The sequence below is a fragment of the Peromyscus californicus genome, unplaced genomic scaffold, assembly GCF_007827085.1.
Source record: "Peromyscus californicus insignis strain IS unplaced genomic scaffold, ASM782708v3 Scaffold_4__1_contigs__length_199733344, whole genome shotgun sequence".
NCBI lineage: Eukaryota > Metazoa > Chordata > Mammalia > Rodentia > Cricetidae > Peromyscus > Peromyscus californicus.
In genome coordinates, this window is record NW_026294562.1 from 175839674 (window position 1) to 175867272 (window position 27599).

The window sequence follows — 27599 nt, forward strand, 5'->3', positions numbered from 1 at the left end:
GCTGGGGTGTGGCTCAGTGGTAGAGCTGCCTAGAATCCCCCAGTGAGGGGCTGGGATGTGGGTCAGTGGTAGAGCCCCTGCCTAGAATCCCCCAGTGAGGGGCTGGAATGTGGGTCACTGGTAGAGCCCCTGCCTAGAATCCCCAATGAGGGGCTGGGGGTGTGGCTCAGTGGTAGAGCCCCTGTCTAGAATCCCCCAGTGAGGGGCTGGGGGTGTGGCTTAGTGGTAGAGCTGTCTAGAATCCCCCAGTGAGGGGCTGAGGGTGTGGCTCAGTGGTAGAGCTGTCTAGAATCCCCCAGTGAGAGGCTGGGGTGTGGCTCAGTGGTAGAGTGCTAACCTAGTGTGTAGGAAGGCCTGAATTTCCCCATCCCCACAATGGGGTGGAGGAGGGGCACTAAAGTTGGGACGTTAACAATGGAGTTAGCTTTCTGGTAAGAGTTGAGAGTGGACCTTAAGTGCCCATAAATTGTGGCCTGCAGGCTGATAGGCAGTGGCTTGCTTTAAATTACAGATTGGCCCTGCAAATGGAAGCTAGAGATCCCCAGGTCAGAGTTCTAGAACAAAAAATTGACCAAAAAGACCCCCTCCAGAGTAGAAGGGCCGTGTTGCCTTTTGGATAAAACCCAGCTTCCTAAGTTTGAGGCTCAGTTGTTTCTAGTTGAAGCAGGCCAGTGGGTTTGTGCACATACATCAAAACTGAAGACAAGCCTGGTGTGCTGGGGAGCGTGAGGGAGGGAAATGTAGAGAGTGGGGTAACCTTGGCTTCAGAGAGACCTTTTCTCAAAAACCTACAAGATCATTGCCAGAGCCTGGAAGAGGGCAGAAACCCTACCACAGGCACAAACACGTGCCTGGAGAGATGCCCGCCAGGCTCTGCCAGCCTTTGACTCTTAGAAACTTCAGAATGGCAGTGGCCTGGAGCCTTCCAAAAATGCCTGCCAGCTGTCATGTGTATTCTTGTGCTTTCTTCTGGGGGCAAGTAGTGACCTGTCACCTTCTCATTGGGCATCCAAGAACCAGGATGTGCAGGCCAAGAACTCCACCCTGCTGTACAGTGGGAAATAATTCCCGATCGTCTCTGTTCTGGGGAATGTCTACTGGGACCCAGAACCCTTTGCTTGTAAGAGCAGTGTGCCCCTGACTGGAACTTCTGAGACTTGGAAACCTTGGCAGGGAAAGGATGAAACCGCGGCAGCCAGCTACAGGTTCTTCCTTTCAAAGGGGGGCAACCCCTTCTTGGGCTGGGTAGTGAACATGCTACTACATGTTCTTAGCCTTGCTCGGTCCCAGAGCGCAAGGTTGAACACAGGCCAAGGGCTCTTTGTTAGGGAAAGCCGGAAAGGGACGCTGCTAATTGATATCTAATCTGGAATACAGAGTAAAGCTCACAGTCCCAGGACAGGTCAGAAAGGTCATGGATGTTGATACTGAATAGCCAATAGGGACTGGACTGCTCTGTGAGAGCGTAGCCTGCATCTTCTCAGAGAAGATTGCTGTTCTAGATGTGATTTGCCAAGGGCGAGGCAAGGCCACAGTCTCTCCCGGATCAGAAGGCAGACCCTGAGGTGGGTGTGAGGTGTTCTAGAATTAGGCCCAGAGACATTCACAGTCATCGTGTTTGATGACAGGCCGGGTGAAAACCTGTGTCCAGCACGGGAACAGGCTGCTCGGATGGGGTTTCAGTCTGCTGTGTTGGTCGAGTGTTGGAGTTCAAAGATGGATGATCAAGCCGGGCTTGCTGGCTCACACCTGTAACCCCAACAGTTGGGGAGCGGAGGTAGGAGGGTCAGGAGTTAAGGCCAGCCTGGACTAATTGAGACCCTGTCTCAGTAAAGTTTGATCAGATGGGGTTGGAGGTTTGTGTCTGGCACCTCCAGGATGTCACACAGGATGGCAGGATTGGCAGATCCGGGCTTGGGTCTAAGTAATCAAAGATTCCTTGGACCCTGATGCCATTCTGCTCCTCTGTCCCTCGCCCCAGCTAAAGGAACTTTCTTGACATGGAGAGTGGAGATGGGAGCCTGATAGGCAGGGTGGTAGTAGTGTCTGTCTCTACGTCCCTGGAACTTTCTAGAACAGCATTTCCAGTAGGACCTCCTGCAGCCACAGCAATCTTGTATATTTGCTTTACCTGTTAGATTTCACTGCCACTTGTGACCATTGAGCTCTTGAACTTGAGGAAATTGGTTCTCTCTCTCTCCCTCTGAATTTTTTTTTTTTTTTTTTTTTTTTTTGAGACAGGGTTTCTCTGTGTAGCCCTGGCTATCCTGGAACTTGCTCTGTAGAATAGGCTGGCCTTGAATTCAGAGATCTGCCTGCCTCTGCCTCCCAAGTGCTGGGATCAAAGGCATGCACCACCACTGCCCAGCTGAAAAAATTAATTTCAACAGCCATATGTAGATTCCAGCCACCATATTGAACAGTGTAGTTCTAGAATTTTCCAGGAAGAAAAGATAATACTTTTTTCCCTGAAACAAAATCTTGTCATAGAGTTTAAACCAGGCTTGAATTTGTGATCTAATTCTCCTGCCTCAGCCTTGAAGTGTTGGGGTTACAGGCATGCACCACCACACCAGCTTAAGTTTTTAAAAATACTATTACATTTATTTATTTACAGAAAGAGAGAGAGAGTGTGTGTGTGTGTGTGTTAGGGTTACTATTGCTGTGATAAACACCATGACCAAAAGCAAATTTATGAGGAAAGGGTTTGACAAAAAAACCCACTTCCACATCACTGTTTATCTTTGAAAGAAGTCAGGACAAGAACTCAAACAGGGCAGGAACCTGGAGGCAGGAGCCGATGCAGAGGCCATGGAGGGTGCTGCTTTCTGGCTTGGTCTTCATGGCTTCCTCAGCCTGCTCTTATAAAAGTGGACCAGCAGCCCAGGGTGGGCCCTCCATCATCAACCACTAAGTAAGAAAATGCTCTACAGCTTGATATTTTGGAGGCATTTTCTCAATCGGGATTCCCTCCAGATGACGTTAGCTCGTGTCAAGTTGACATAAAACTATCCAGTGCACATTTAAGTGCCACGTAGAGATCAAAGAACAATTGCAGGACTTGGTTCGTTCTTTCTTCCTACCTTGTGGGTTCTGGGATTTGAACTCAGGAAGTCATGCTTGGCAGCAAGCACCTTTACCTCCTGGTCATCTAGCCAGATTACCACTCTCATTTAGAAAAATAAACGGAGCAGGGCATGGGGGTGCATGCCTTTAATTCTGGCACTCGGGAGGCAGAGGCAGGCAGTTTGAGGCCACCCTGGTCTACAGAGTGAGTTTCAGAACAGCCAGGGCTGTTACACAGAGAAACCTTGTCTTGGAAAAAAAAAAAAAAGATCTCGGCTGTGGATGCAGCTTAGTGGTTGAGTGCTTCCTTGCCTAGCAGGCATGAGACTATGGGTCCATCTCCAGCAACTACTACCCCACCCACTCAATAAAAGGCATCTCCTGTTGTAGGCAGTGACATTTATTCTTCTGAAAGATGGGACATATATACAGCAGTGATGAGGAGCTCCTCACCACCCCCCTCCCCCGGCTTCTTGGGTGGGGAAAGGAGGCATTGACAGAAGGCACTCAGTGATGGCCCCAGGAGGCCAGGAGTGAAGGCAGAGGGTGTAGTGTGTCCTGGGGACCCGGAGGAGGAGGCTGATGCTCAGCTAGAGCCTCAGGCCACACAGCAAGTATGAGGCAGCTGGTCCCGAGAGAGCTTGTGCTGGTCCCTTGGGGCTATTGGCTACAGCAGGACACAAGGGCAACCCCCATCCTTCTTCCTGGGAGCACTGGGTGGGCTAGGAGGGAGTTCTTGCTCCTGGTATTTCCTGTGGGAAGCAGTGTATAAGTATGGGATGGAGAGCTGAGGACCAGGAGAGCAGGAGAGGTACTGTGCTTACCGGACAGTCCGGACCAGCTGCTCAAATGCCTCATCGACATTCAGACGCAATTTGGCTGAGGCCTCAAAGTAAGTCATGTGATGGGAAGTACTGAAAGAGGAGGCTTCAGATCGGAGGACCTGGGAAGAGGGAGGACGAGGGAGGAGCCGGGGAGAGGGGAGGCTGTCAGAATCAAGGTGTGCTCTAGTGTTTAACAGAGCAGGTTCAACATAGAAAGTTCTGGAAAGACCCAAGAAGAGGATACTCGAGAGTTGAAGCTGTCTAAGTGAGACATTAGGAAAATTAGGAAGATGTTTTCGGTAACTACGAGGCAGGCAGGCAAGAAGGGTGTTCTTGGTCAGGAGAGGGGAACACGCTGCAGCTAGGGAACAAAAGCAGAGGCTTAGTGTAAGAGTCAGGACGGTGGCTCAGTGGTGAGCCCTGCCTAGAGTCCCCCAGTGAGGGGCTGGCAGTGTGGCTCAGTGGTGGAGCCCCTACCTAGAGTCCCCCAGTGAGGGGCTGGGGTGTGGCTCAGTGGTAGAGCCCCTGCCTAGAGTCCCCCAGTGAGGGGCTGGGGGTGTATAGCTCAGTGCATGGTTCCACTTGTGGGTCGTATCTAAGTGAAAGTTGTGAGAGCGAAGAGACCTGGGACCCAGAGTAGGAGAGTTTCCCTGAGAGTCTCTGAGGTCCAAACGGAGTCATCAGGGGAGGGGGCATCCCAAACCTGGCGCTGTGTCTCCAGATCTGCCTTGTTCCCAACCAGCACAATGGGGAAATCGTCTCGGTCCTTGACTCTGAGGATCTGAGTGAAGAGCTTGCCTACCTCATTGAAACTGCAAGAGAAGCCAGTAGTGTGAGGCAGCCTTCGGGAAGAGCCTGTCCTGTGCTCAGGCAGGTCCACCAGCACTCCCCCTCACCTCTGCCGGTCATTAATTGCAAACACCAGCAGAAAGCCGTTGCCAGCACGCATATACTGCTCCCGCATGGCACCAAATTCCTCTTGACCTGCAGTGTCCAGGACTGTGGGGACAGGGAAAGGAGTATGTGGGTCCTAGGCTGTCCCGGGCATGCTCAGTCCTGCTAGCTGCCTCCCACCCAAGCCCAGCCATCCTCACTGTCCAGTCGTGCAGGGATGCCATCCACAGTACAGATCTTCGTGTAGGAATCCTCAATGGTGGGGTCGTAGTCAGACACAAAGTAGGACTGGAGGAAAGAGAGAGGTCACTGTCACCAAAGCATTCTCTGTGTGTGTGTGTGTGTGTGTGTGTGTGTGTGTGTGTGTGTGTGTACACGCGCCCTGCCCCTACATATTCCTCTTGAGTCTGTCCCTCTCTAGGTCTGTTTCTCTTGGTCTCTGTCCCCTCTCTTTTTTTGGATCTCTTTCCTACTCTGGATCTCTCTCTCTCTTTCTCTCTCTCTCTGTCTCTCTGTCTTTCTGTCTGTCTGTCTGTCTGTCTCTCTGTCTCTCTCTCTCTCTCTCTCCTCCTGAGTCTCCATCTGTCTTTCTCTCTTGGTCTCTCTCCCTCCTGCTTTCTTTCTCTGGGTCCCCCTCTCTCTGGGTCTCAGTATCTCTCTCCCTCCTGCTTTCTTTCTCTGGGTCCCCCTCTCTCTGGGTCTCGGCGTACCTGTCTCCCCACGCTGCCCATGTCATCTCTCTCCCTCTCCATCCCTCTGAGTCTCTGTCCTCTCTGGTCTTTGTCTCCTTTCTCTCTAGATCTCTGTCCTGCCTCTCTAGCTGTTCTGATTCCATCTTTCTGGCTGACTGTCCCCAGGTCATGGGTCCCTGTCCCCGATGCCGATGCCATTACCTCTCAGCGTGAACCCACATCTGCTATACAACACCCTCTGTTTTCTTCAGTACAAAGCATCCTCCTTTGCCATGATTACTCCCAAATCACTTTCCCTCTCTGAGTCCCACTTTCCTCATTTGGAGAAAGAGGATGAGAACACTAGACGGTCCAACAGTGTTTGACGAGCGGGAATTCTCTGCTCCACACTTCACACTTGGCCTGGTGACACTTAGTGTGCCTGGTGACTGTTAGCTCCTGAACGCTCTTGTTGACCAAAGTAGCTGCCCATCTAGCCGTCTTTCTTCCCTCCTCCGCTCCCTCCTCCGTAAGCAGCCTCCAGCGTCCCCTCCCTGGGGAAGGTCTAGGTTCCAATCCCTCTTCGGAGAGGCTGCCCCACCCTCAACCCGCCCCTCCCTTCCTGCCTGGGTCCTGCTGCCTCCAGCCAGGCCTCTGGCCAGCTCCTGGTTTGGCCCTGGGTGCCAAGGGCTCAAATTCGGGCTCTTCCTTCCCACTGTAGGCTTCTCAAAGGCACTGCTGGAGGTTCCTTGTGTGGGTCTCTCACCCAGGAACCTCTAACTACAGCAAGTGGGCTCTCACTTTCCTGGCGCTGCCCCGACCGGGTCGGGTGGTCAGCGGGGAGGCTCCCCGTGGGAACTGGGTGGAGGTTTCCGGGGCTGGGCTGGATTTTCAGAACTTGGCTGCTGCCGCTGAAGGTGGCTTCCTCTCTAGAGGGTGTTGGCTGGAAGGGGTGAAGGAGCAGAGCCTGGGGAGGATGAGGCTTGGTTTGTGTGGTGGAGACTACCTAAGACTCAGTGCTCCAGGGTGAGAACAGCCTGGAGCATTCTTGGAGGGCAGGTTTATGATGTAGTGGGTAGATGGTGCATTTATGGGTCCTAGAACCTTCCAAGTACAGATCTTTGGAGGTTGTGAAAAACCTGAGTTTTTTTTTTTTTTTTTTTTTTTTTTTTTTTTTTTTAACCTGGAGATGACTTGGGAGCTACCCAGGATTTCTAGAGGTGAGAGCAGGGAGTTGGAGTGGAATAGAGAACTTAGGGTGGAGAAATGGTTGGTTTTCCTTGGGGGTAAGGGTCTGCATTTAGCAGAATAGGGTACTGCCAGATATTGGTGTTTTTCTAGAATGGCCATGTGGCAGGATCTACCTAAGGTCTGAGGTCTGAGGAGAAATCCTCTTCAAGCAGGGGTTACAGTAGGGTGTCTTTCTTAGGATTGCGTGGTAACAGTAGAGTCCTAGAACCAAGGTCTGGGCAAACATTTCCAAAGTCTGGGGGATGGTGCCTGAATAGAGGGACTAGGTTCGAGCTGTGCCAATGTCTAAAATACTGAGCCCAGCGCCGGGCCAGTGGAGCTCTTGGGTGGTTAAGAGGTGAAGGACTTCTTCGGGCTGACTAGGTTCGGGTCGGGTCCTCAGGGAATGCTTAAGATCTGAATGGAGCAATTGTTTGGAATTTAGGATACTCCCAGGAGGTGAGTAGGGCCAGGTCCGCTGGGACATGGACTCTCAGGTACCTCGGGGAGGGTGATCTGCCCCAGGACGTATTAGGAGAAAGCTCCCTCCCCCTCATGAAGGAGGTGGAGGCCCTGGGCACTTTGAGTGGCAAACTGAGGGGATCTTTTAGGATTAGAGACCCTCTTAGAAGAGTCTTAATGACGGTTCTGGGAGAAGGAAAAGTCTCAGGGAACCCCCAAAGGGCTCAAATTCTCAATCTCGGGAGACACCCTCCCCAGTGAGGGCCCACTACCTGGATGAACTGGATGGTCAGCGCGCTCTTGCCCACGCCGCCGCCGCCCACGACCACCAGCTTGTGAGTCTCGCCGGGCGGGGGGTCCCTGGGTCCCGGCCCCCCGCCCCGGGGCCGTCCCCGCCCAGTCCCGGACGCCGCCCCGCTGCTCATGTCGCCACCGCTGCTGCCGCCGCCGCTACCGCCTAGCGGGGAGCCGGGAGAGACTAAGGGGTGGGTTATGCTAATAAACACTGCATAAACATGAGCTCCGGTCTGTAGGACGCGCGTCTCCGGATGCTTCGGGAGGAGGCGAGGCCAGGGAAGGGGAGGAGCTATACTAATAAGGGTAGGGGGAACAAGTTGGCAGGCAAGGGGAATTCCAAGAGGGACGGGGATTTGCTAGTATAGATCGGTGCCCACCCGGAGCCCAGCCACGCGCTCCTTTCGGGCAGTCCGCCTTTGGGAGGAGTTATGCTAATGAGTGCCATCTTCGGGCGAAAAGTTCTTTCGGGGCGGGGATATGCAAATTCGGGCGCCAGCGGCACTAGTTATCTTAGGTCCACCCCTGAGTACTTCTGGTGGGTGGGGCTCGTGGGCTCCAGCTCAGGGCCGTATATAGGGCGGTCTTAGGAAGCACAGGTCTCGACAAAGAAGCTCCACCTCCTTCCTGGGATCGTCGCCAAGCTCTGTGCCCGGCGTTGGTCTAGAAGCAGGAGTCTTGGCCCGCCGAGGGATCCAGGCTTCCGGTTCCCTATGTCCCAGCCAAACGGAAGATAATCTGGGAGGGGAGCTGGGGCCCTGGATGGGGACATCAGGGTAACGGGGCAGGGATGGGCTGTGAGATCACCACATTCCTAATCCATGAGCCAGCTCATCCTAGTCGGGAAGTCCGGGGCCAGAAGGGCCTACAGCCAGGGTTTCTGGTGTTTGGAGGAGGCAGTTGATGATTCAGACACCTGGTTCCTACGAGTGCATCGAGTTGGAGACTTGGATTCTCCGGTGGTAGGGAGAACAGGCCTTCGGGAGGGGCCCTTACTACTAGATTAGGTATTGGAGAACCTGAGAGCCTGAACTCTTGGAGTCTTGGGGACTCAGAATTCTGGGCTCGAGGTCATGAGTGCGCGAGGGGAAGGTTGTGGAGGAGTCTAGCACTTACGTTTGTGTCAGGTATTATATTGATGCCCTGAGAGGCCTGAGGAACGGGTCGAAGGAAGAGGATTGAGATTTCTGAGTCCCAGGGAGGAGGGAAATGAGTCTTCACTCTTCTGTTCTGAGTCAGAGGACTCAGATTTCGGACTTTACTGTCCCGAGTAAGGACGCTCTGGTCTGACTCCTTCTAAATTTACTGGAGATTATTGTAAATTCAAGGCTAGCCTGGACATCTTAGAATGAACCTGTCTCAAAATAAAAAACAAGCCGGGCAGTGGTGGCGCACGCCTTTAATCCCAGCACTCGGGAGGCAGAGCCAGGCGGATCTCTGTGAGTTCGAGGCCAGCCTGGGCTACCAAGTGAGTCCCAGGAAAGGCGCAAAACTACACAGAGAAACCCTGTCTCGAAAAACCAAAAAAATAAATAAATAAATAAATAAATAAATAAATAAATAAATAAATAAATAAAAAACAAAAAGAGGGCTATAGGTAATGCTTCATAATAGAGGGTTAAATGTAGGAGGGTTAAATTCAATCTCCAGTACCCCCAAAATGAATCGTTTAAGCTGGGCATGGTGACGGATACCTACTGACCCAGCACTGTGGAAGCAGAGGCAGGATCACAGTCTGCAGCAAGTTTCAGGCTAGTCTGAGCTACAGAGACACCTCTCAAAAAACGTCCTTAGGACTTCGAGGGGAGAAAAGTTAGAAGGGTCTCATATTCAGAAAGGCAGACTACGCGAAGGGTAGCGTCCAATTCACTTCAATTCCCATTGAGCTCAACAGCGGAGCGTCTTTTTTACATCACTTCCTGATCCGCCGCCCTTTCCCCGCGCACGCAGGGCACTGTGGGGGGCCTCACCGCGCGCTCCAGCAACCCCGCCCACTTCACCTTTCACCCCTACACTGTCCCCGCGTGACGGAGTTGACTCGCGGACTACGTCTCCCGGCGTACAGCGCGCGCACCCCGCCTCCATGCGACGCGTTGATTTCTGGGAAACCGAGTCCACCCTCCGCCCTGCCGGCCTTCAGGAAGCCCAGCTGGGTACTTGAAATCCCAGCAAGCTCGGCGGCAATTTGGCTCCGCCTCTCCTCAGCTCAACTCGCGAGCCCCGCCCCAGTCCGCCCCGCCCCGCGCCGGGGCCGGAGCCGCAGCCCGAGCGGCGGGGTAAGATGGCGGCGGCGGTCCGGGCCGCGGGGCTCGGGCCTAGCGGGGTGGGCGGGGCGGAGTCGGGTCGCTAGTCGTCTCCGAGTGTCGTCTGTACGCCACCGGGCCTGGAGAGCATAACGTGGCAGCCTCGGATCCGGCAGCGGCGGCCAAGGCAGTCACTGAGTGTGGGGCCTTCTTAGGGCCCGGGACGCGCCCGTGGGTGCCAGGGGGCGTCCGTAGGGCCTGGACCGCGCCTAGGTCAGCCCTCCTTCACGTTGCTGAACCCGGACGTGTCTGCAGGCGCCGTAGATGGTTTTTATGTGCGACCGTAGGCTAGGGTCTGTTGAGAGGCTTTTGGGGCCATCTTGAGATCTTGATGTGTGTCCCAGGAGTGAAGGGGTCTGCAGAGCCACCTAGATTGCTGGGGTATGTGTCTTAGGGCTGGGAAACGTCTACCCGTGCTAGCCTCTGCATTCAGCTCATCTACGTGGATCTGGGACAATTTATAAGGCCTGGAAGCGCTCTTCAAGGACTAGGAAGTGTTAAGGGACACCTGGAAGAAAGAGATGTGTTCCCACCCAGGGAGAGGGAGGCAAGCATTATGATGTGCCCAGAAGCATAAACGGGTCTCCAAGGTCTGGGAAGTGTTTGATGTGGGGTGACTCGGAGACGGGGGTGGGGTGGGGTGGGGCAGTTAGAAGGAACTGGAATCATCCAGGTGATTTTGATGTGATTGCAAGAATCCAGACTGCGTCTTGTAGCAAATTCAAGTGCTTTTGGAGAGTAGATAAATGTGTGGAAAATAATACAACAAAGTGCTGGGCATTTTACTCACCTCAAATGTACTTGCCCTTCAGAAAGTAATTAAAAAGGAAATGGCTTTAAACAAACAAAGAACCCGTGTTGTCCTGGTGCTGAGGAGTTAGAATCAGTCCCTGGAGGCTTGAGGGTCTGTAGAGCTGTCTAGACTCACCTAATGCAGTGCTCTGCAGCTTGACCTTGATAGGCAGGAGGAAATACATTGTTGGATGAGATTCGGTACATGCCAACATATGCATTTTACTAATATTACTCCAATCATGTAAACGGATGTTTCCATTTAAAACTTGGGAAGTATTTTTCAGTATGTTTTATGTACTTTGTGTAATGAGCTATTTGTGAATCACTAAATTGCTCCCAGGACCCTGTAATTGAGGGATCATGTATCTCCCATGGTCTGCAGAGCCTTATAATGTCTGCAGCCAGGTGCTTTTGATACAGTTTCTTGTATGTGACAGTCACTGCTCTGGATAGCATTTTTATCTCAGATAGTGCTGGGGAGCAGCCCCAGAGCTGGGAACTGTTGCTCCACAGGGTAGGAGGGTCCTGAGTATTAGTTTAGAGAAGCTTGGATATGTGGAGGGGCTGTCAGAGTAGGGTATGGCTCTGGGAACTAAGGAAGAAGCTGAAGATTTGGGGAGCTGGAGCTGAGAGACTGGCTGAATGTGGAGGCCCAGGCATAATTTCATAGAGGACAGGGCCCAGGTCTTAGGTCTTTTCTTTGCAGGTGCACAGCCGGAGAAGTAGGCTGAGACAAAAAGGGGAACCCGGTCTAAGGGCCAATGATACAATTATTGCTAATGTGTATCCAGCCATCTGTATGTGCAAATGAGTGTGATAGATGCTACTATTTTGCCATTTTCAGATAAGCACAAGGTTTGGGTTAGGAATCCCAAGATTAGGCGTGTTCAGAGTCACAGGTTTGACAGCTGTAGGGAGGCTTACAGCTGTGATGTTCATATTTTCTGAAGCCTCAATCAAGACATCCACCAGTCTGAAGGATGCTCTTTCAACCACCTGACTGGGCACTCAAAGCTCAGAATTCCCGTGACATCACCGAGGCTTTGGCCATGCTTCCACAAGACAGGCAGCTGGGTGATAGGCAAGTGTCCCAACGGGGCTGGGAGGACAACATGACTTTCTGAAATTTGGCAGTTTTGTTTTAAAAGCAGTGTAGTGGTTGTGTAGACCATACTGTCATAGTTGTGTTCATACCTATAAGTGAAGCCCTCTGGTTCCTCACCATGGAGGGGATGGATGCTTGTGAAGCTGTGATACCTGTTACAGAGTACCACTGAGCATGTCGATGCATTCCTCATTGTGAGGAAGGTGGGTTTCTGAGACTGCAGCACGCTCATAAAATCATGAGACCCAAAGTCAGGGTTGAGTTGGCATCTATCTGATTGGGTTGGGGAATTTGGGTTTTGGCTAGGAGCTTTGGGAAACTGGGCAGTGGAGGGCCAGATGTTGGAGCAGGTGGCAGAGGAGTCCTCCCATTGACAGGGGAGGCAGCTAACATTCAGAAGAAGGATGCTCTAGTCCCTGCAGGTCAGCGTGGAATTGGTGGAAGAGGGACCCTAAAGGAGATGCAGGGAGACAACCGAGGAGGTCCCTGAGACCTCGCTTCACTCCTGCGCCCTCTTCCCTCAGCCTTCACTCCAAACTGTCGCCCTCAACCCCAGGTGACCATGGAGGAGGAAGATGAGTCTCGAGGTAAAACCGAGGAGTCGGGAGAGGATCGAGGAGACGGTCCACCTGACAGAGATTCTGCCCTTTCTCCTTCTGCTTTTATCTTGGTAAGACAGCTGGGAGCAGTGGGGCCTGGGGGCCTAGGTTCCCATTTCCTGGAGTAGGGGCTGAGGGTTTGGGCCCTGGAAGAAGTGGGGCCCTGTGGGGCTCTGTGTGGCCTCAGCCTGTGGCCTGGCTTTGGGGTGCCTGGAACATGCCTTCCAAACAGCAGAGGTTATAAAAGTCTCTTACCTGGTACCCTGATTTTTTATCCCCTGCAGCGGGCCATTCAGCAGGCTGTGGGGAGCTCCCTGCAGGGGGACCTGCCTAATGAAAAAGGTATGAGGTGTAGTCCTTTCAGGCCCTTACCCTCCTCTGAGTTTAGTATCTACATTCTTTCTGAGGCGTCATGAGTGCTAGCCTTGTGGTAGGGCTAGGAGTGTCCGGGGGCCTGGGTTTGGCTGGAGGAAGGCCTGGTTGGCAGCGGACCAGCAGACCTGCAGCTTAGGGGGATAGTGTCATGGGACCCAGTGTGGTGTCAGGGCTGACCGAGAGGTTGTGAGCAAGGTAGTAGGACACTTGGGAGGCAGGAGACGTCTAGATCCAGGGCTGTGCAGGGCTCAAAGGCCAAGCTGAGATATCCCTTTCAGTACTCCAGTGGGTACAAGCTCACCCCACTAGGTCTGGTCCTGGCTCCTGTGCTCTGCAAAGCCTCACATTGAGTCCCACCTTACTTCAATGTCCATCCAGATGGCTCTCGGTGTCGTGGCCTTCGATGGAGGCGCTGCTGCCGGAGTCCACGATCAGAGCCTCGTTCCCAGGAGTCAGGGGGTGCTGACACCGCTGCTGTGAGTGAGGGTGTCCATGAACCTTCATCCTGGGGCCTGCAAGACAAGAAACTGGGGGTGGGTCTCTACCCCTGGGGCTGGGGTAACTCTAGTGGGCAGTGATGGGAGTCTGGGGACCAGATCCCCGACTAACCTGCTTCCAGAGACCATCGAGGATAAGGTTGGTTGACTCTCTGAATGTCCTTGGGGAAGTTGGTGGGTTCCTGAGAGGCTGGAACTAGGAAAGTTGTCAGTGTGAGCGCTAACAGAACTGAGCCCAACTTGGCCCCTTCCAGGTATTGGATACAGCTGCAGACAGCTTTCTTGTGGGGCTGGTGAACATCCTGGATCCCCCAGATACCTGGGTCCCCAGCCGCCTGGACCTGAGACCTGGCGAGTAAGGACCTGGGCAGCTAAAGGTAGGGGTGACTCTAACCTGAGAGCTGGGACTCTGCTGGGACTCACCATTTCTTCTGTTTTGCAGAAGTGAGGACATGCTTGAGCTGGTGGCTGAGGTCCGCATCGGTGACAGGGACCCCATGCCTCTACCTGTGCCCAGCCTTCTGCCTCGTCTCAGGGCCTGGAGGACAGGAAAAACGGGTATGTGGGACTTGCACTGTGTTGAGTAGGTGGTCTTGGAGTTGTGTGGAAATCAACTATTTTCATGTATTTGTTAATGGTGCTGGGTCCTGGACTTTGGGGGTCTCACATATGTTCAGCAAGCATTCTGCCACCAAGCTAAGCCCTACCTAGCCTTACTTAAGCTATTTGGAGTGAAGGTAGTAAGGATGGTGATGATGTTAGATACAAGTTAATGCATATGCTCCTTGAAAGAAAGCACAGGATCATGTTGGAGCATAGAGCATGCCGGGTACCAGATGGCAGAGCTGACTGATAGTGTCTTTGAGTTGGGACTCATCTCCTAGGAGGGGATCCTTACTAGCTCCATTGGTGGGTCTGGCTACTAGCTTGAGTCTGAGTGGGAAACCAGGCATTTTGGTTCTGTGCTGTGATTGTGTAGGATAGAATCTGCTTCCCATTATGCTCCTGGTAGGTGGCCAGTGACCTCAGAGCACACTGGCACATCAGCCCCAGTGGTACTAACACCTAAGCACTCCCCGAACACCTGAGGGCCTTTGTTTTTGTGCTGCTGCTGGTGTCTGAGCCCCAGCAGGTTACCTCCCTCTGTGTGCATTTGCAAGTGGAGTAGAGAGAAAGGCTCTCAGGTTGGGTCTTTGGCAACCATCAGTCCCAGTGCCTTACAGAGCGTGGATTATGACCCCACTGAAGCAGGTCACAGTCACTTTGTCCCTTTTCTTCTTTGTTGTGAGTCCACCTCTCCACTGGGCACAGGGTTATGTGCTCCCCTGGCCTCCATGGAGGTCGGCAGAAGGGTTTTGAATCTATCCTAAAATCTCGGGGTGTGGAGCTGTGAGTGCGGGCTCAGCTGTGGTCTCACATAGCTGGTGAGCTGAGAGAAGAGAATACCTGGAGGCCATGAGTGCAGGACTAACCTGGGTAACACCAGGAGGTCCCGACTCCAGAGCCAAAATTTCAGAGCTGCTGAGGATAAGCTTGCCAACAGAACCTGTTCATACAGACAAGTGGCTGTGTTTGGCTGCTGGCTGCTGCGATATCTATGGAGCCAATTGTTCTCATGGGGACTCTAAAATTATGTTGTGGTTTTATGGCTGTTTGTTGTTTTGTTTTGTTTTGGGGTTTTTTTGGTATGTTTTTTTGAGGTGGGGTCTTGTACTGTTGCCTAGGCTGGCCTGGGACTTGCAGCAAGCCTCCTTCCTTCACCTCCCTTGTGCTGGGACTACAGTCTCGGACCACCACCATTGGTGCTTATGTGTTTTAAACAATTTTGCAAATAGGGTATTTTATGTTGCTCAGGCTGTTCACAGGCTCTAGGCTCAGGCACTCCTGCTTCAGCCTCTGGCATTTAGGACTGTGGTTTTGCACTGCTCATGGTTCTTTTTAGTTTAGTTTTGGTTTGGTTTTTGGTTTTTCGAGACAGGGTTTCTCTGTGTAACAGCCCAGGCTGTCTGGAACTCACTCTGGAGACCAGGTTGGCCTCGAACTCACAGAGGTCCGCCTGTGTGCGTGCGGCACTGCTGCCAGGCCAGACTGATTTTATAGAAGGAATCCAAAGCAGAGAGGCTGAGCTAGGGGCCTTTGGTCACATGACTAGACAGTGTTGTGACGAACTGGCGATGTCCCCACTGGGCCATGCTGGGTGGGTCTTGGTTCCCTTGCTTAGATTCATCATCTGAGTCTAGGCCAGTCCTTGCAGCTGTGTGCCCTTGGTGCAGTGGGCGTTAGGGGCAAACCAAGGAGTCATGTAGAACCCGGCCTGTGAGAAGGAGCAAGTACTCCCCGATGTCCCCAGGGGCTAGTGGCTCTTGTTTCTTAGCCCTTGGGTGCAGGTTGGGGGCAAAAACTCTTGTCTTGCCGGGCCTCCAGCTCTGCCATTTCATGGTCTAAGCTGTTTCAACTCCTGTAGGGGCAGCTGGCTCTTCTGTCCTGTGGGGACATCACTGCCACTGGTCAAGGCAGATTTTAGGCTTTAGGGCTGATTTGTGGTGTGGGAGATTAGGTCAGTACAACTTCTGGGCTCAAGTGTGGACTCTGGGCATTCTCCTGCTCTACTGGGTGTCCTCCCACATGCTAGGCCGGTGCTCTGCCACAGCATACCCCAGTCCCTGACCTCACCGAACAGCACCTACTCCTTGATTGTGTGGTGTAAATAGGTCGGTTTGGCTGGAGAGGTAACCCTTTACCCAGCCTGCTCTACCTGTTCCTTCCCATGTGGCTCAAGGTCCTGGGGGCACACAGGAAGCACTAGAATAGTGTCAGGAGGGTCAGGATGGGGATGGGGCAGTGATAGCACTGGCCTGTCTGCAGGCCTCTGCACTGGGAGAGAGGGAGGGTCAGGGCATTCCTGACTGACGCTGTGCCCTGTTCTCTGCAGTTTCTCCACAGTCTCATGCTTCTCGACCTGCCTGTGCCCGGCACCTCCTCACTTTGGGCACAGGGGATGGAGGGCCTGCCCCTCCACCTGCTCCCTCCTCCGCCTCATCCTCACCTTCCCCTTCCCCATCCTCCTCTTCCCCTTCTCCCCCTCCCCCTCCCCCTCCTCCTCCCCCCCCTCCAGCTCTACCTGCCCCACGATTCGACATCTATGACCCCTTCCACCCCACCGACGAGGCCTACTCCCCGCCGCCAGCCCCGGAGCAAAAATATGACCCCTTCGAGCCCACAGGCTCCAACCCTAGCTCATCAGCGGGGAGCCCCTCACCAGAGGAGGAGGAAGAGGAGGAGGAGGAAGAAGAGGGCCTGTCACAGAGCATCAGCCGCATCTCAGAGACCCTGGCGGGCATCTACGATGACAACAGCTTGAGCCAGGACTTCCCAGGTGACGACAGCCCCCGCCCGGAGCCCCCACCTCCGCAGATGCTGGGAGCCCCAGGGACGCCACCGCAGGCTGACTCCACACGGGCGGAAGGGGCTCCGCGCCGCAGGGTCTTCGTGGTGGGACCTGAGGTTGAGGCCTGTCTTGAGGGCAAGGTGTCTGTGGAAGTAGTGACAGCTGGTGGACCGGTGCTGCCACTGCCGCCACTACCCCCCACTGATCCCGAGATCGAGGAGGGCGAGATTGTGCAGCCCGAGGAGGAGCCCAGGGTCGCAGTGTCACTGTTCCGGGCTGGGCGCCCTCGTCAGCCTCCCGCTTCAGTAGCCACTCTTGCTTCAGTGGCCACTCCTGCTGCGCCCCCAGCCTCTGCTCCACGTCCCCCTGAGGGTGACGACTTCCTGTCCCTGCATGCCGACTCTGATGGTGAGGGCGCACTGCAGGTGGACCTGGGTGAGCCACCCGCAGCTCCAGCCACAGATGCGCGCTGGGGCGGCCTGGACCTGCGCCGCAAAATCCTAACGCAGCGAAGGGAGCGTTACCGCCAGCGCTCGGCCTCGCCGGGCCCACCGCCTGCACGCAAGAAGGCGCGACGAGAGCGGCAGCGCAGTGGGGACCCGGCGCCACCCGACTCGCCAGCCTGGGATACCAAGAAGCATCGCTCCCGGGAGCGCAAGCTCAGTTCCCACACTGCTGCCCGCCGCCGCTCCCGTTCCCCGCTCCCGCCGCCGCTCTCGCTCCCGCAGCGCTGATCGCAGACGTGGCGGCCACCGCTCCCGCTCCCGCGAGAAGCGCAGGCGCCGAAGGCGCTCAGCCTCACCGCCCCCAGCGGCTTCGTCCTCCTCCTCCTCGCGGCGTGAGCGGCACCGCGGCAAGCGCCGGGAGGGGGGCAAGAAGAAGAAGAAGCGATCGCGCTCGCGGGCCGAGAAGCGCTCTGGGGACTTGGAGAAGCTGCCCGCACCTGTGCCTCCCTCAGGCTCTGACCGTGACAGCCGGCGCCGCGGGGCTGTGCCACCCTCTATCCAGGACCTCACGGACCACGACCTGTTCGCCATCAAACGGACCATCACGGTGGGCCGCCCGGACAAGGCAGAGCCCCGCGCACCTTCGCCAGCACCTGCTGTGTCCCCAAAGCGGGAGGTCCTGTATGACTCTGAGGGTCTGAGTGCCGATGAGCGGGGTGGCAAGAGTGACAAGGACCGGAGACGTTCAGGCGCTGCATCCTCATCCTCGTCCTCAAGGGAGAAAGGGTCTCGACGGAAGACCATTGATGGGGGGGACCGGGGCCGAGACAGGGACAGGTCATCCAAGAAGACGCGGCCACCTAAGGACTCGGCGCCTGGCTCCGGGCCACTGCCCAAGGCCCCACTAAGCAGCGGCTCCTCCTCCTCCTCCTCCTCCTGCTCCTCCCGCAAGGTGAAACTGCAGTCCAAGGTGGCCGTGCTCATCCGAGAGGGCGTCAGCAGCACTACCCCTGCCAAGGATTCCTCATCTTCAGGCCTGGGCTCCATCGGAGTCAAGTTCAGCCGAGACCGTGAGAGCCGCTCCCCATTTCTCAAGCCAGATGAACGGGCTCCTGCAGAGGTGGCCAAGGTAGCCCCGGGTAGCACCAAGCCCAAAAAGACTAAGGCCAAGACCAAGGCCGGGGCCAAGAAAGCTAAGGGGACCAAGGGAAAGACCAAGCCGTCAAAGACCAGGAAGAAGGTTCGCAGCGGAGGCAGTAGCACGACCAGCGGTGGGCCCGGTTCACTGAAGAAGTCCAAGGCCGACAGCTGCAGCCAGGCAGCCAGCACCAAGGGGACAGAGGAAACATCATGGTCGGGGGAGGAGCGGACCACCAAGGCCCCCAGTACCCCACCACCTAAGATAGCCCCACCTCCACCCGCCCTCACCCCGGACTCCCAGACTGTGGACAGCAGCTGCAAGACCCCTGAAGTCTCCTTCCTACCGGAGGAAGCCAGTGAGGACACTGGGGTCCGAGTAGGGGCAGAGGAGGAAGAAGAGGAGGAGGAGGAGGAAGAGGAGGAGGAGCAGCAGCCTGCCACTACCACAGCCACCAGCACGGCCGCAGCTGCCCCGAGTACTGCTCCCAGTGCGGGGTCTACAGCAGGAGACTCTGGTGCCGAGGATGGACCAGCCGCTAGGGTCTCCCAGCTGCCCACGCTGCCCCCGCCCATGCCCTGGAACCTGCCTGCTGGTGTGGACTGCACCACCAGTGGTGTCCTGGCCTGTGAGTCTATGAAGTAGGGAGAGGGAAGGGTGATGGCATGAAAGGGGTGGGTAGATAGTGGTGGGTGGGTGGAGCAGGGCAGGGTCTAGTCCAGCCTTGGGCATCCAGGGAACCGGTGGAACAGAGGAGTATGTAGTGGCCAGCACAGAATGGAGAGCTTGAACAGGGTGCTGTCTTCCTCCTAGGTAGGGGAAAGTTGGGACTTGGGTGGGTCAGGAAGCAGTTGTTACTCCAGCCATCCCCTAGTCCCCCTTGCCCCTGTGTACACACCCCTTGAGTCCTAAGAACACTGGGGTCTGTGGTGATTCTTGGTAGATGAGGCCCTTTTTTCTGTCCCGAGCGGAGATGTTGTAGTCCTGGGGTCAAGGGAGGGAGGGACCTGGCGGTGGGTGTCAGGGTTGGGGAGGGTTGCTGCCCGTCCCGGTCCCTGCACTGACTCTCACACCTCTGTCCGTTTGTAGTGACTGCACTGCTGTTCAAGATGGAAGAAGCCAACTTGGCCAGCCGAGCAAAGGCCCAGGAGCTGATCCAGGCCACCAACCAGGTGGGCTCCCATGGGGAAGAGTCCCCACAGCCCCTTCTTTTGTCCATTGCCTCGAGGTAGGAGAGGAACTACAACTCCCAGCAGGCCTTAGGGCAAGGTATTAGCCAGAAGAGGAGCCTGTTGCTCTCTAAGATTGGGAAATTTGAGGGAACAGAGGGGGTGCAAAGCCCCCTCTTCCCTTCTACCTTCCTTGGCTCATCATACTCTCTTCTCACAGATCCTCAGCCATCGGAAGCCACCCTCCACTCTGGGGGTGACCCCAGCTCCTGTACCCACTTCTTTGGGCCTGCCCCCAGGCCCTTCCAGCTACCTGCTTCCTGGCAGCCTCCCCATAGGGGGCTGTGGCTCTACCCCTCCTACCCCCACTGGGCTGGCCCCTGCGTCTGACAAGAGAGAGGGCAGCAGCAGCTCAGAGGGACGTGGGGACACCGACAAGGTGAGACGGACTTGGAGCATCAAAGGACTAGAGGGTTGGGGCGGGGAGCTGGGTCCTGGGCAGTCACTACAGAAAGCCACAGAGGGACGCTGCAGCTCATGATTGAGTGCTTGCCTGGCATGCACGCAGCACTGGGTTCCATCCTTAGTTCCCGATCACGAGCGCTAACGTGTATAAAGGAACTAGAAACATTTGTGGTTTGTATGTATATGTGTGTGTGTGTGTGTGTGTGTGTGTGTTTATAAACACCCCCTTTAATGTACCCTGCAGTTGCTCCCCACCTTTGTATAGCTGGGAGATGTTGGTTTTTAAAAGAAAAGTCAAGCACTTTTGGACTGAGTTGGTCCTACAGACTCAGGCCTGTAGCCCTAGTGTTGGGGAAGGCTGAGAGATAGTGAAGAGGCCATCCGCCGCTGGAGTGAGGGCCCTGCAGGCACAAAGAGGAAGACTGGTTTGGGCTGCTACTACCTGGCCTTGGGCTGCTTCCTTTAAGTCCTCTCTAGATGGGTTTACCTGGTCACGGCCTGGCTGTCTGCAGGCACCACCCACCGCGGTGCCTCACACTGCTGTACAACAGGCTTGTGTTGAAACAGATGCCCTCAGCTTACCTAGCCGATTCGTGAACACTCCCATGCTGTGCCAGCCAGCCCTGTTTATGCTGTTTGTCTTTTGACAAGTGTGTGGCGTAGCAGGCGGCCCCTCTTCTGTGTCACTTGAGAACCTCAGGGCCCACAGAGCTGAAACTGACTCTCCCTATAGCTGGGACACGTGTCCCCGTTACCAAAGCAGGTGTGTTATAGTGCCCTGACCTCCCCAGGGGCCATTTGCTTGGACTCATCTTGCTGTGGCCCAGGCTCTGTCCCACCTGTCTCTGGCCTCCCTGCACTTGCTTTGGGAAAACTGCTCTACCTGTGGTCATGGACACTGGGCTTTCCCAGGAAGCTCAGCCTCCCAGCACAGCTCCCCTTGATGGTGGTGTCCCATTTTCCATGAGTCACAGGATCTAGTTCCCCGGCGGTGGAGGACTGGGCCCCCTGTGACGCTGTCTACCTTAGCAGCCTGAGTGAGCCGCCTGGGCTTGACCGCTCAGCCCCTCCTGTGCTTCTGCCAGAGCTCAGGCAACCTGGACCAGAGCAGAGTGTGAGCAGCCAAGCTGGGTATCCCTGCCACTTCAGAAGGTCTACAATCAGAATAAGCCTGTAAGGTCTGGTTAGGGAGAGTTGTGACCAGCTGTGTGTGGGGCACACACCTCTGATCCTACCGCTTGAGGCTGAGGCAGGAGATTTAAAAGTTGAGGGCAAGAATGGGCAACTTAGAGCCACTACCTAGAAAGACAGCTTGGGCTGGGTGGTAGAGCACCAGCACTCCCAAGCTTTTAGCTCCAGTCCCAGCATTGCATAAAAGAAACAGTATTTGCCTGGTTTGTAGCCCCGCAGACTGCTGGGCCGGGCTAGCTGGCCCAGGGTCTGCCTGGAGATGCCCACTGGCTAGGGTAACTGCAGAAAGGGGAGCACAGGGCAGGCGGCCAGGGTGAGGGCACTGCAGGTCCCCTCACTTGCTTGGTCTTCACTCTCCCTGTCTCCCCACCCCCCCAGTATCTGAAGAAGCTGCACACACAGGAGCGGGCAGTGGAAGAGGTGAAGCTGGCCATCAAACCGTACTACCAGAAGAAAGACATCACCAAGGAGGAGTATAAGGACATCCTGAGGAAGGCTGTCCACAAGGTGGGGCAGAGGGACTGTGGGGATGGGGACCTGGGTCCAGGAGAGGGACATAGGGTAGGCCCAGTCATTGAGTCAAGGGTGCCCTGGGGCTGGCAGGAACTCAGTTGTTCCCGGCTCCGCAGATCTGCCACAGCAAAAGCGGGGAGATCAATCCTGTCAAGGTGAGCAACCTGGTGAGGGCCTACGTCCAGCGCTACCGCTACTTCCGCAAGCACGGTCGCAAGCCGGGTGACCCCCCAGGACCCCCTCGGCCACCCAAGGAACCAGGGCCTCCAGACAAGGGTGGCCCAGGCCTGCCCCTGCCCCCTCTCTGAGACTTCATACCCTGTTCCTATGCCTCTGAGATTCTGGACATATTTATGGCTCCACTTCCCCACTATACCCCCACAGTGGGATGTTGGGGTCGCTGTGAGGAAGAGGAGAGCCGCCCCCCCCACCCCGCCCTGCCCCTGCCCGTTACCCTGGCCCCTTAGCCTACCCCCACGGCCTCAGCCCTTCTGTTATGCCCCCTCCAATTTCATTAAAGATTCCATGAACTATAGACGGTGCGCGCTTGAAGCAGGCTGACCTCTGTAAGTTCGAGGACAGCTAGGGCTACAGATATTCTGTCTTCAAAAAAAAAATTTTTCCCCATAAAATGCTCTTTTCAGGAGGAAAGGATTATGGGGGGGGGGTATTATGGGGCCACACCAGCCCAGGAACATGGTGGTGACAGGAGGCAGGGCCCAGCCTGAGTCGCAGCTGGCCTGTCTCATGTACACTGGAGCTGATGCCACTGAGGGGCCTCTAGTGTTAGCAGCCCTGTGAGGCTGCAGTGACTCAATCCATGGTCCTAGCAGGAAACCGAGGCCAACAAGGGCTACATGGTGAGTCGGTCTGCCTCACACTGGCTTGCCAGGGGCCATCCGTTACTACTTAGGTAGCTCATGTCTCCATGAAGGGAGAGTGTGCAGCCTGGTCTGGCCTGTCTCTTGCTTCCTCTTACTTCCTCCGGGACCTTGGAGAGGTCAGGAGCTGGTAGCCAGGCTGTACTTGCTCCTTGTGCCCCACTCACCGAGCACCAAACTCCAGCTGCAGACGGGAAACTGAGACCCCTGTAGAATAATCACCAGCTTGGGGGCAGTGTGACACCAGACAGACGTGTGATGGCGGCATAAACTGCTTTATTGATAGCAGCCGAGCAGGGCTCAGGTGTCTCTGGTGGCCTGGAGGTCCATGTCCTCCACCAAGTCCTGGAGGTAGGCTTTGTACTGGTCAGAAGTGAGGGAGATAGGCTGGCTGTTGGAGATGTGCAGGTCCACAGTTCTCAGTGACGAGGCTCCCCCTTCCCGGGCCATCTCTAACAGCTCCTTAAGACATGTGGGAACAACCTATGGGGGTGGGGCAGGAAGGAGTCAGGGCAGATCTCCAATCGGCTGTGAGCCCCCCACACAGCCCAGGGTGAACCCGTACTCAGCCTAGGGCTGCTGTGAACTGTAGCCCCCCCCCCCCCCCCAGTCATAACCCAGGGGGCTCCTGGGAGCTGTACACTTCAGAGGCTCCAAAGACTTGCAGCTGCCAGCTACATGGTCTAGTGTCAGAATAAGCTCTGACTAGCCCTGTGGAAGATGGGGAACAGTGGCTGTAGAGCCCTGGTGGAGTTGTTTCTTGGAGGGGCTTCTGGGAGTTCTAGTCCCTGGCTGCTGCAGGTTCCTCCACAATGGACCCTCCCAGCCCCAGAAGCACAAGACAGCTGGCACCTTGACCATCACAAGCCTCTTGACCCACGGCTGGTCCTGGGGCCACGACTCCCCCACACAGAACCACAGAGTGTAGCGTGGGGAGCGTCCACTTCCTTCCATGAAGGCAATCAGATCTGGGAACCCAGGAGTCAGGTCAGAAAAGAAAGGATGGCGCTCTACCCTTTCCACACACTCAACTTCCTGTCTTCCCTGGTGATGTCCTGCTCCCACCACAGACACTGCCCATCTGGGAAAGTCCTGCAGACACTACTCAAGTGTCCTCATCCACAGCCCCTTCCTTCTGCCAGCAGCACTGTGGGGTGAGATGCTAACCCACTCTACCCAGAGGCTCGGACAGAGTGAGGAGGAGGCTGTCGGGATGGCTCCTCAACAGCTCAGCCCTCACTGTGGCTCTCTAGATTGACACAGTCACGCCAGCCTTTGAGCATGTGGCAGTGGAATGAGTTCAAGGCCAGCAGAAGCAACAAGAGTGAGACCCTTTCTCAAAACAGCTTTAAAATTCTCAACAGTCCCATGTGTTTGGTGGAAAACACTGGAGGCAGGTGCTGGGCTCATCACTCCACAAGACTGCTGGACAGCAGAACTTTCGGGGACTTACTTTTCCTGTAATTTGCAGGGGCACTACCACTGAGCCAAGCCCCTTGCATCATTTCTATATTCACTCTAAAATGTTTGCCAGAGCCGGGCGGCGGTGGCGCACGCCTTTAATCTCAACACTCAGGAGGCAGAGGCAGGCAGATCTCTGTGAATTCGAGGTCAGCCTGGGCTACAGAGTGATTTTTAGGAAAGGTGCAAAGCTACACAAAGAAACCCTGTCTTGAAAAACCAAAAAGGAAAAAAAAAAAAAAAAAGGTTTCCAGGGCATCTTACGGTGCCTGTACTACATACATTAGGTTTAACAGTTACAACAGCCAGTCCCCGAACTTGTGGTGTAAGCCTGTTCTTTGCCACGGAGCAGAGGAGCAGGCTTTGAATTCAATCAACCACAATGGTCTGTCAATTCCCATAGTTACTCACCTGCCACAAAAGGCCCAAGGTCGAACACACCTCCGTCCTTGTCCTTGGGGACCTCTCCGTCAGGTCCTCGCCCACTGTCTGGAAGCAGCTCCTCACCCAGAGCCCAGAAGGAGTGGGAGTGGCCCAGGCGCTGGGCCCAGAGACACTGCCCTGACCTCCACAGTGCCAGCCCCTTGCCCAGCCCCTTGAGTACATGCCTCACATACTCCCTCACGAGCCTGTCTGTCAGAAACCCCTCAGGGTCCGGCAGGGTGACTGGCTGCCCAGGCAGTGTCCCATTTTCAGCTGTGGTGCCCACAAGCCGCAGGCCCCCTGGGCAAAAGAGTGTCTGCTGGAAGACCTGCCGGCCTCGATAGAAAGCGGTCACTTCGAACTCCCATTCTGAGTGGTGGCATGAGAGGGGAGAGATGAAGAGGACCAGGGTGAGGACTGCATTCCCTGCGGCAGCCCTCCCTACCCCATAGCTAGCACTCACGTTCCTCAGCTAGCAGCTGCCTCAGTGGATTTTCCTGGGGTGCCAGGTTTGGAAAGTTGTCCAAATTGGGGCTTAGCAGTGGTTGAGTGTGATCAGGAGCAATAGCCAGGCCCAAGGACCCCTCATCTGGGAGGGGTCCCAAGACTATGCCATCCAGTAATTCCAGGAGGTCTTCCTGGAGGAGGAAAGAGCTGCTAGTCTAGTTAATAGCCTCAGCTGAATCAGGAGGGTAGCAGACTGGTAAAGAATGGAGGTCCAGGGGTAAAAGCTGGGGGTGGGAGGAAGGGGTGACCTAACAGCGACAGGGCAAGGATGAGGCACAGGACTGTTGCCTCCTCACCTGGGGATCAGACGGACTGCTTTTGCCATTGGTATCAGGAGAGGTGTCCAGATGTACAAAGTCTCTTGCTGCTGTCCAGAGAGAGGGTGAGTAGAATGAAGGGCAGAGATCCTCCTGATCACAAGGTTTTTGTGACTCCCCAAGCCAGCCTGGTTACACACACCTGGAGTCACAAACTCATACACTTTATGAGGGTCAAATGGGTCCTTGCTCTTGTCATCGGCTAATCGCAACACTTCTTTCCGGTTCAGGGCTGACCGGAAATTTCTCTTCCAGGTTGACAAGTCTGGCTTATCCTTCCCTGGGGTGTAGGCACCACTGGCTTCGGCCCAGGCCTGGCACACCAGTGATTCCAGGATAGGAGGAAAGATAACTTAGTCTCTGCCCTGAGGTCCTGACACCTCCCACCATGTCCCATCCTGTAGTTTCAGACCAAAGGTCTCACATTCACTGGGCCCCCAAGTCTTCCATCCTCATCCCTAGCCACTACTTTCCACACCAAAAAAGAAATCATTTTTGGTTTTGATTTTTGTTTTTGTTTTTTTTTTTTTGGTTTTTTGAGACAGGGTTTCTCTGTGTAGCTTTGCGCCTTTCCTGGAACTCGCTCTGGAGACCAGGCTGGCCTCGAACTCACAGAGATCCGCCTGGCTCTGCCTCCCGAGTGCTGGGATTAAAGGCGTGCGCCACCACCGCCCGGCCATTTTTGGTTTTGAAACAGGGTCTCACACACTGTAACAAAGCTGGGCTCCAACTTCTTACTGGCCCGCTTCCTCCAGAGTGCTAGGAGGACAGACTATGGTACCACGCCCACCTTGAAGCCTTCCAGGGCCTATTTGGTACCTCACCCCAGGACACCCTCTGGGGACCACATCTCACATTCTCTCTATTACTACCACTAGTCCATGCTAATTTGGCAGCTGATGACCCCATTATATTGGCAGTCTCAGACCTTAAGGTTTAAGGGTTCTAATCCCTAATGCTGCGACCCTTTACTACAGTTCCTCATGTGGTGACCCCCAACCATGAAATTATTTCTGATACTACTGTTATGAATCATAATGTAAATATCTGACAGGCGACCCCCGTGGAAGTGTCTGACCCACAGGTTGAGAACCGCTGCTATAGAGCGTTCTTAAGCGATCCAAACTTGCTTTCCGGGTTCCATTCTTGGAATCTGCCAATCAATTCCTGTCTATCCCTCCAGTCCCGTCCACCTTCATTAGCAAGCCACCTCCCACCCCACCCCCGTCCCTGATTAGCCACGCTATGGAACGTCTCTCCGAAGTCCTCAAGAACCTTTGGCCCCTAGCACCTGGAAGATGCCAAAGTCAGCCATCTGGGCGTCCTGCCGCAGGCCATGCTTCCATGGGATCCGGAACCGAGTGCGGCTCTCGTCCAGCCAGGCCACGCCTTTCAGCTGCCCCAGGTCCAGCTGCGACACCAGCCAGGGCAAGATCCGCGGTTTTGGGGTTCCCATGATCGGGCCTGCGCACACAGGGCAGTTCCTGAGCCTGCATGTCAAGCGGCAAACGCACTCAAACTTCTCCGACCCGCCACAGCGCAAGCCATTTTTTCACCCATGCTTTCGTTGGGGTACAAACCGGGAAACTCCTTCCCACCCTTCCATACTCAGTGGGGCCATCTTTCCTATCCCAACGTCTTCGGTAGAAACTCTACCTACCCATCGGTTCCTTCTCTTTTATAAACGTAAACCCTTCTCTATTATCCAAAGCAGGTACCCCCACTTCCAGGGTGGAGCCCTCTTCCCTATTCTTTTCAGGACCGCGACTGCTCCCTCACCCAGTTCCCTTGCACTGAAAACCCTTGCTCATTTCCAGTCTTCTCTCAAACGCTCCCAAGTGCAGTCGCTTCTCTCCAGGCTTCTTCTGTTTTGATTTTTCTATGTTGTTTTTATGCATGTTTTGAGACAGGTTCTTAATACGTAGCCCAGGCTGGTCTTCAACTCACTATGCAACCCAGACTGGCCTGGGACTATGTGGCCCAGGCTGGCCTCGAATGCCCTCTGTCGCCCAAGCTAGCCTCAAACTTATTCAGTAGCCAGGTTGGTCTTCAGCTCAGGTAACCCTGGCTGGTCTGGAGCTCATTCTGTGGTCCAGCCTGGTCGGGCACTCACTCTGGGGCCCAGGCTGGCCTTAAACTTGCAGCAATTTTACTGCCTTCAGCTTGAGTGCTCAGACTGCAGGCCTACGTCTTCAAGTCGCAGCCCTTCTGGTTTCCTGCAGCCGAACTCCTGCGCGTCAAGGCTGCCCGGGCCCATCCTGCGCCCCGAGGCCGCCACCCTCCCGATTCTTCCGCGTTACCTACCAGGGGAGCAATCGCGCGCTCGTGGGGCGCTGGTGCCAACACTGGTTTCGGGGCTCCCAGCAGTTCGGAGACTCGCAGTCACGCACCCTTCCCCTCCTGTGAGCTAAGCCTCTGAGCGCTGCGACTTTCTTTTCTAACGATATTTTGAGTTAAAAAACAGTTTTCTCATAATTTGGTAAGAAACGCAAAAGTCGGCAGGCCACTTCTGGGCAAAAGCCAACTCCCTCAATGCCCTTTTTCGGCCTTCCGCCCACAGGCATGCTGGGAACGCCATATGCAAA

At 55.1% G+C, this 27599-nt stretch overlaps 3 protein-coding genes across 5 annotated transcripts; 1 reads left to right on the plus strand and 2 right to left on the minus strand.

Annotated features, from left to right (window-relative positions):
• Positions 1 to 3448: 3448 nt before the first annotated feature.
• Positions 3449 to 7627, minus strand: Rras (RAS related). The gene is made up of 6 exons (XM_052712881.1): positions 7420 to 7627; positions 4985 to 5072; positions 4787 to 4889; positions 4594 to 4702; positions 3891 to 4009; positions 3449 to 3818 (listed from the first exon to the last, which is right to left on the minus strand). The coding sequence occupies exons 1-6, from the start codon at positions 7570 to 7572 to the stop codon at positions 3734 to 3736; spliced, it is 657 nt and encodes a 218-aa protein (XP_052568841.1). The 5' UTR covers positions 7573 to 7627; the 3' UTR covers positions 3449 to 3733.
• A 1969-nt stretch (positions 7628 to 9596) lies between these two features.
• On the plus strand, positions 9597 to 21960 carry Scaf1 (SR-related CTD associated factor 1). Its single transcript, XM_052712871.1, is given in 12 exon segments — positions 9597 to 9717; positions 12201 to 12314; positions 12528 to 12585; positions 12997 to 13094; positions 13370 to 13470; positions 13558 to 13673; positions 16048 to 17201; positions 17203 to 18715; positions 19177 to 19259; positions 19477 to 19695; positions 21291 to 21419; positions 21542 to 21960. Coding segments are annotated over 11 exon segments (3771 nt in total). The 5' UTR covers positions 9597 to 9717; positions 12201 to 12206; the 3' UTR covers positions 21734 to 21960.
• Positions 21961 to 22565: 605 nt separating this feature from the next.
• Irf3 (interferon regulatory factor 3) lies at positions 22566 to 27535 on the minus strand. 3 transcript variants are annotated; one of them, XM_052712873.1, is made up of 8 exons: positions 27319 to 27535; positions 26306 to 26504; positions 25157 to 25328; positions 24994 to 25064; positions 24654 to 24828; positions 24179 to 24559; positions 23159 to 23274; positions 22566 to 22789 (listed from the first exon to the last, which is right to left on the minus strand). In XM_052712873.1, the coding sequence occupies exons 2-8, from the start codon at positions 26468 to 26470 to the stop codon at positions 22607 to 22609; spliced, it is 1263 nt and encodes a 420-aa protein (XP_052568833.1). In that variant the 5' UTR covers positions 26471 to 26504; positions 27319 to 27535; the 3' UTR covers positions 22566 to 22606. The 3 variants fall into 3 exon arrangements, with proteins under 3 accessions (XP_052568833.1, XP_052568834.1, XP_052568832.1); XM_052712874.1 differs by having other exon boundaries at positions 24994 to 25061; positions 26306 to 26478; positions 27319 to 27533; XM_052712872.1 differs by having other exon boundaries at positions 26306 to 26478; positions 27319 to 27533.
• Between the last annotated feature and the right edge of the window lie 64 nt (positions 27536 to 27599).

Bases quoted from the DNA above. Each gene is read 5' to 3' on its own strand.
- Rras (XM_052712881.1), bottom strand. From the start codon at position 7,572: ATGAGCAGCGGGGCGGCGTCCGGGACTGGGCGGGGACGGCCCCGGGGC. The intron at 4,010-4,593 runs GTTTGGGATGCC...CCCTCTTCCCAG, and splicing joins ATCTGGAGACACAGCGCCAG to GTCCTCCGATCTGAAGCCTC. The intron at 3,819-3,890 runs GTAAGCACAGTA...TGCTTCCCACAG, and splicing joins CAGCTGGTCCGGACTGTCCG to GAAATACCAGGAGCAAGAAC.
- Irf3 (XM_052712873.1), bottom strand. From the start codon at position 26,470: ATGGGAACCCCAAAACCGCGGATCTTGCCCTGGCTGGTGTCGCAGCTG. The intron at 25,065-25,156 runs GTGTGTGTAACC...CTCTCTGGACAG, and splicing joins GTATGAGTTTGTGACTCCAG to CAGCAAGAGACTTTGTACAT. The intron at 24,829-24,993 runs GTGAGGAGGCAA...TTCCTCCTCCAG, and splicing joins GCAGTCCGTCTGATCCCCAG to GAAGACCTCCTGGAATTACT.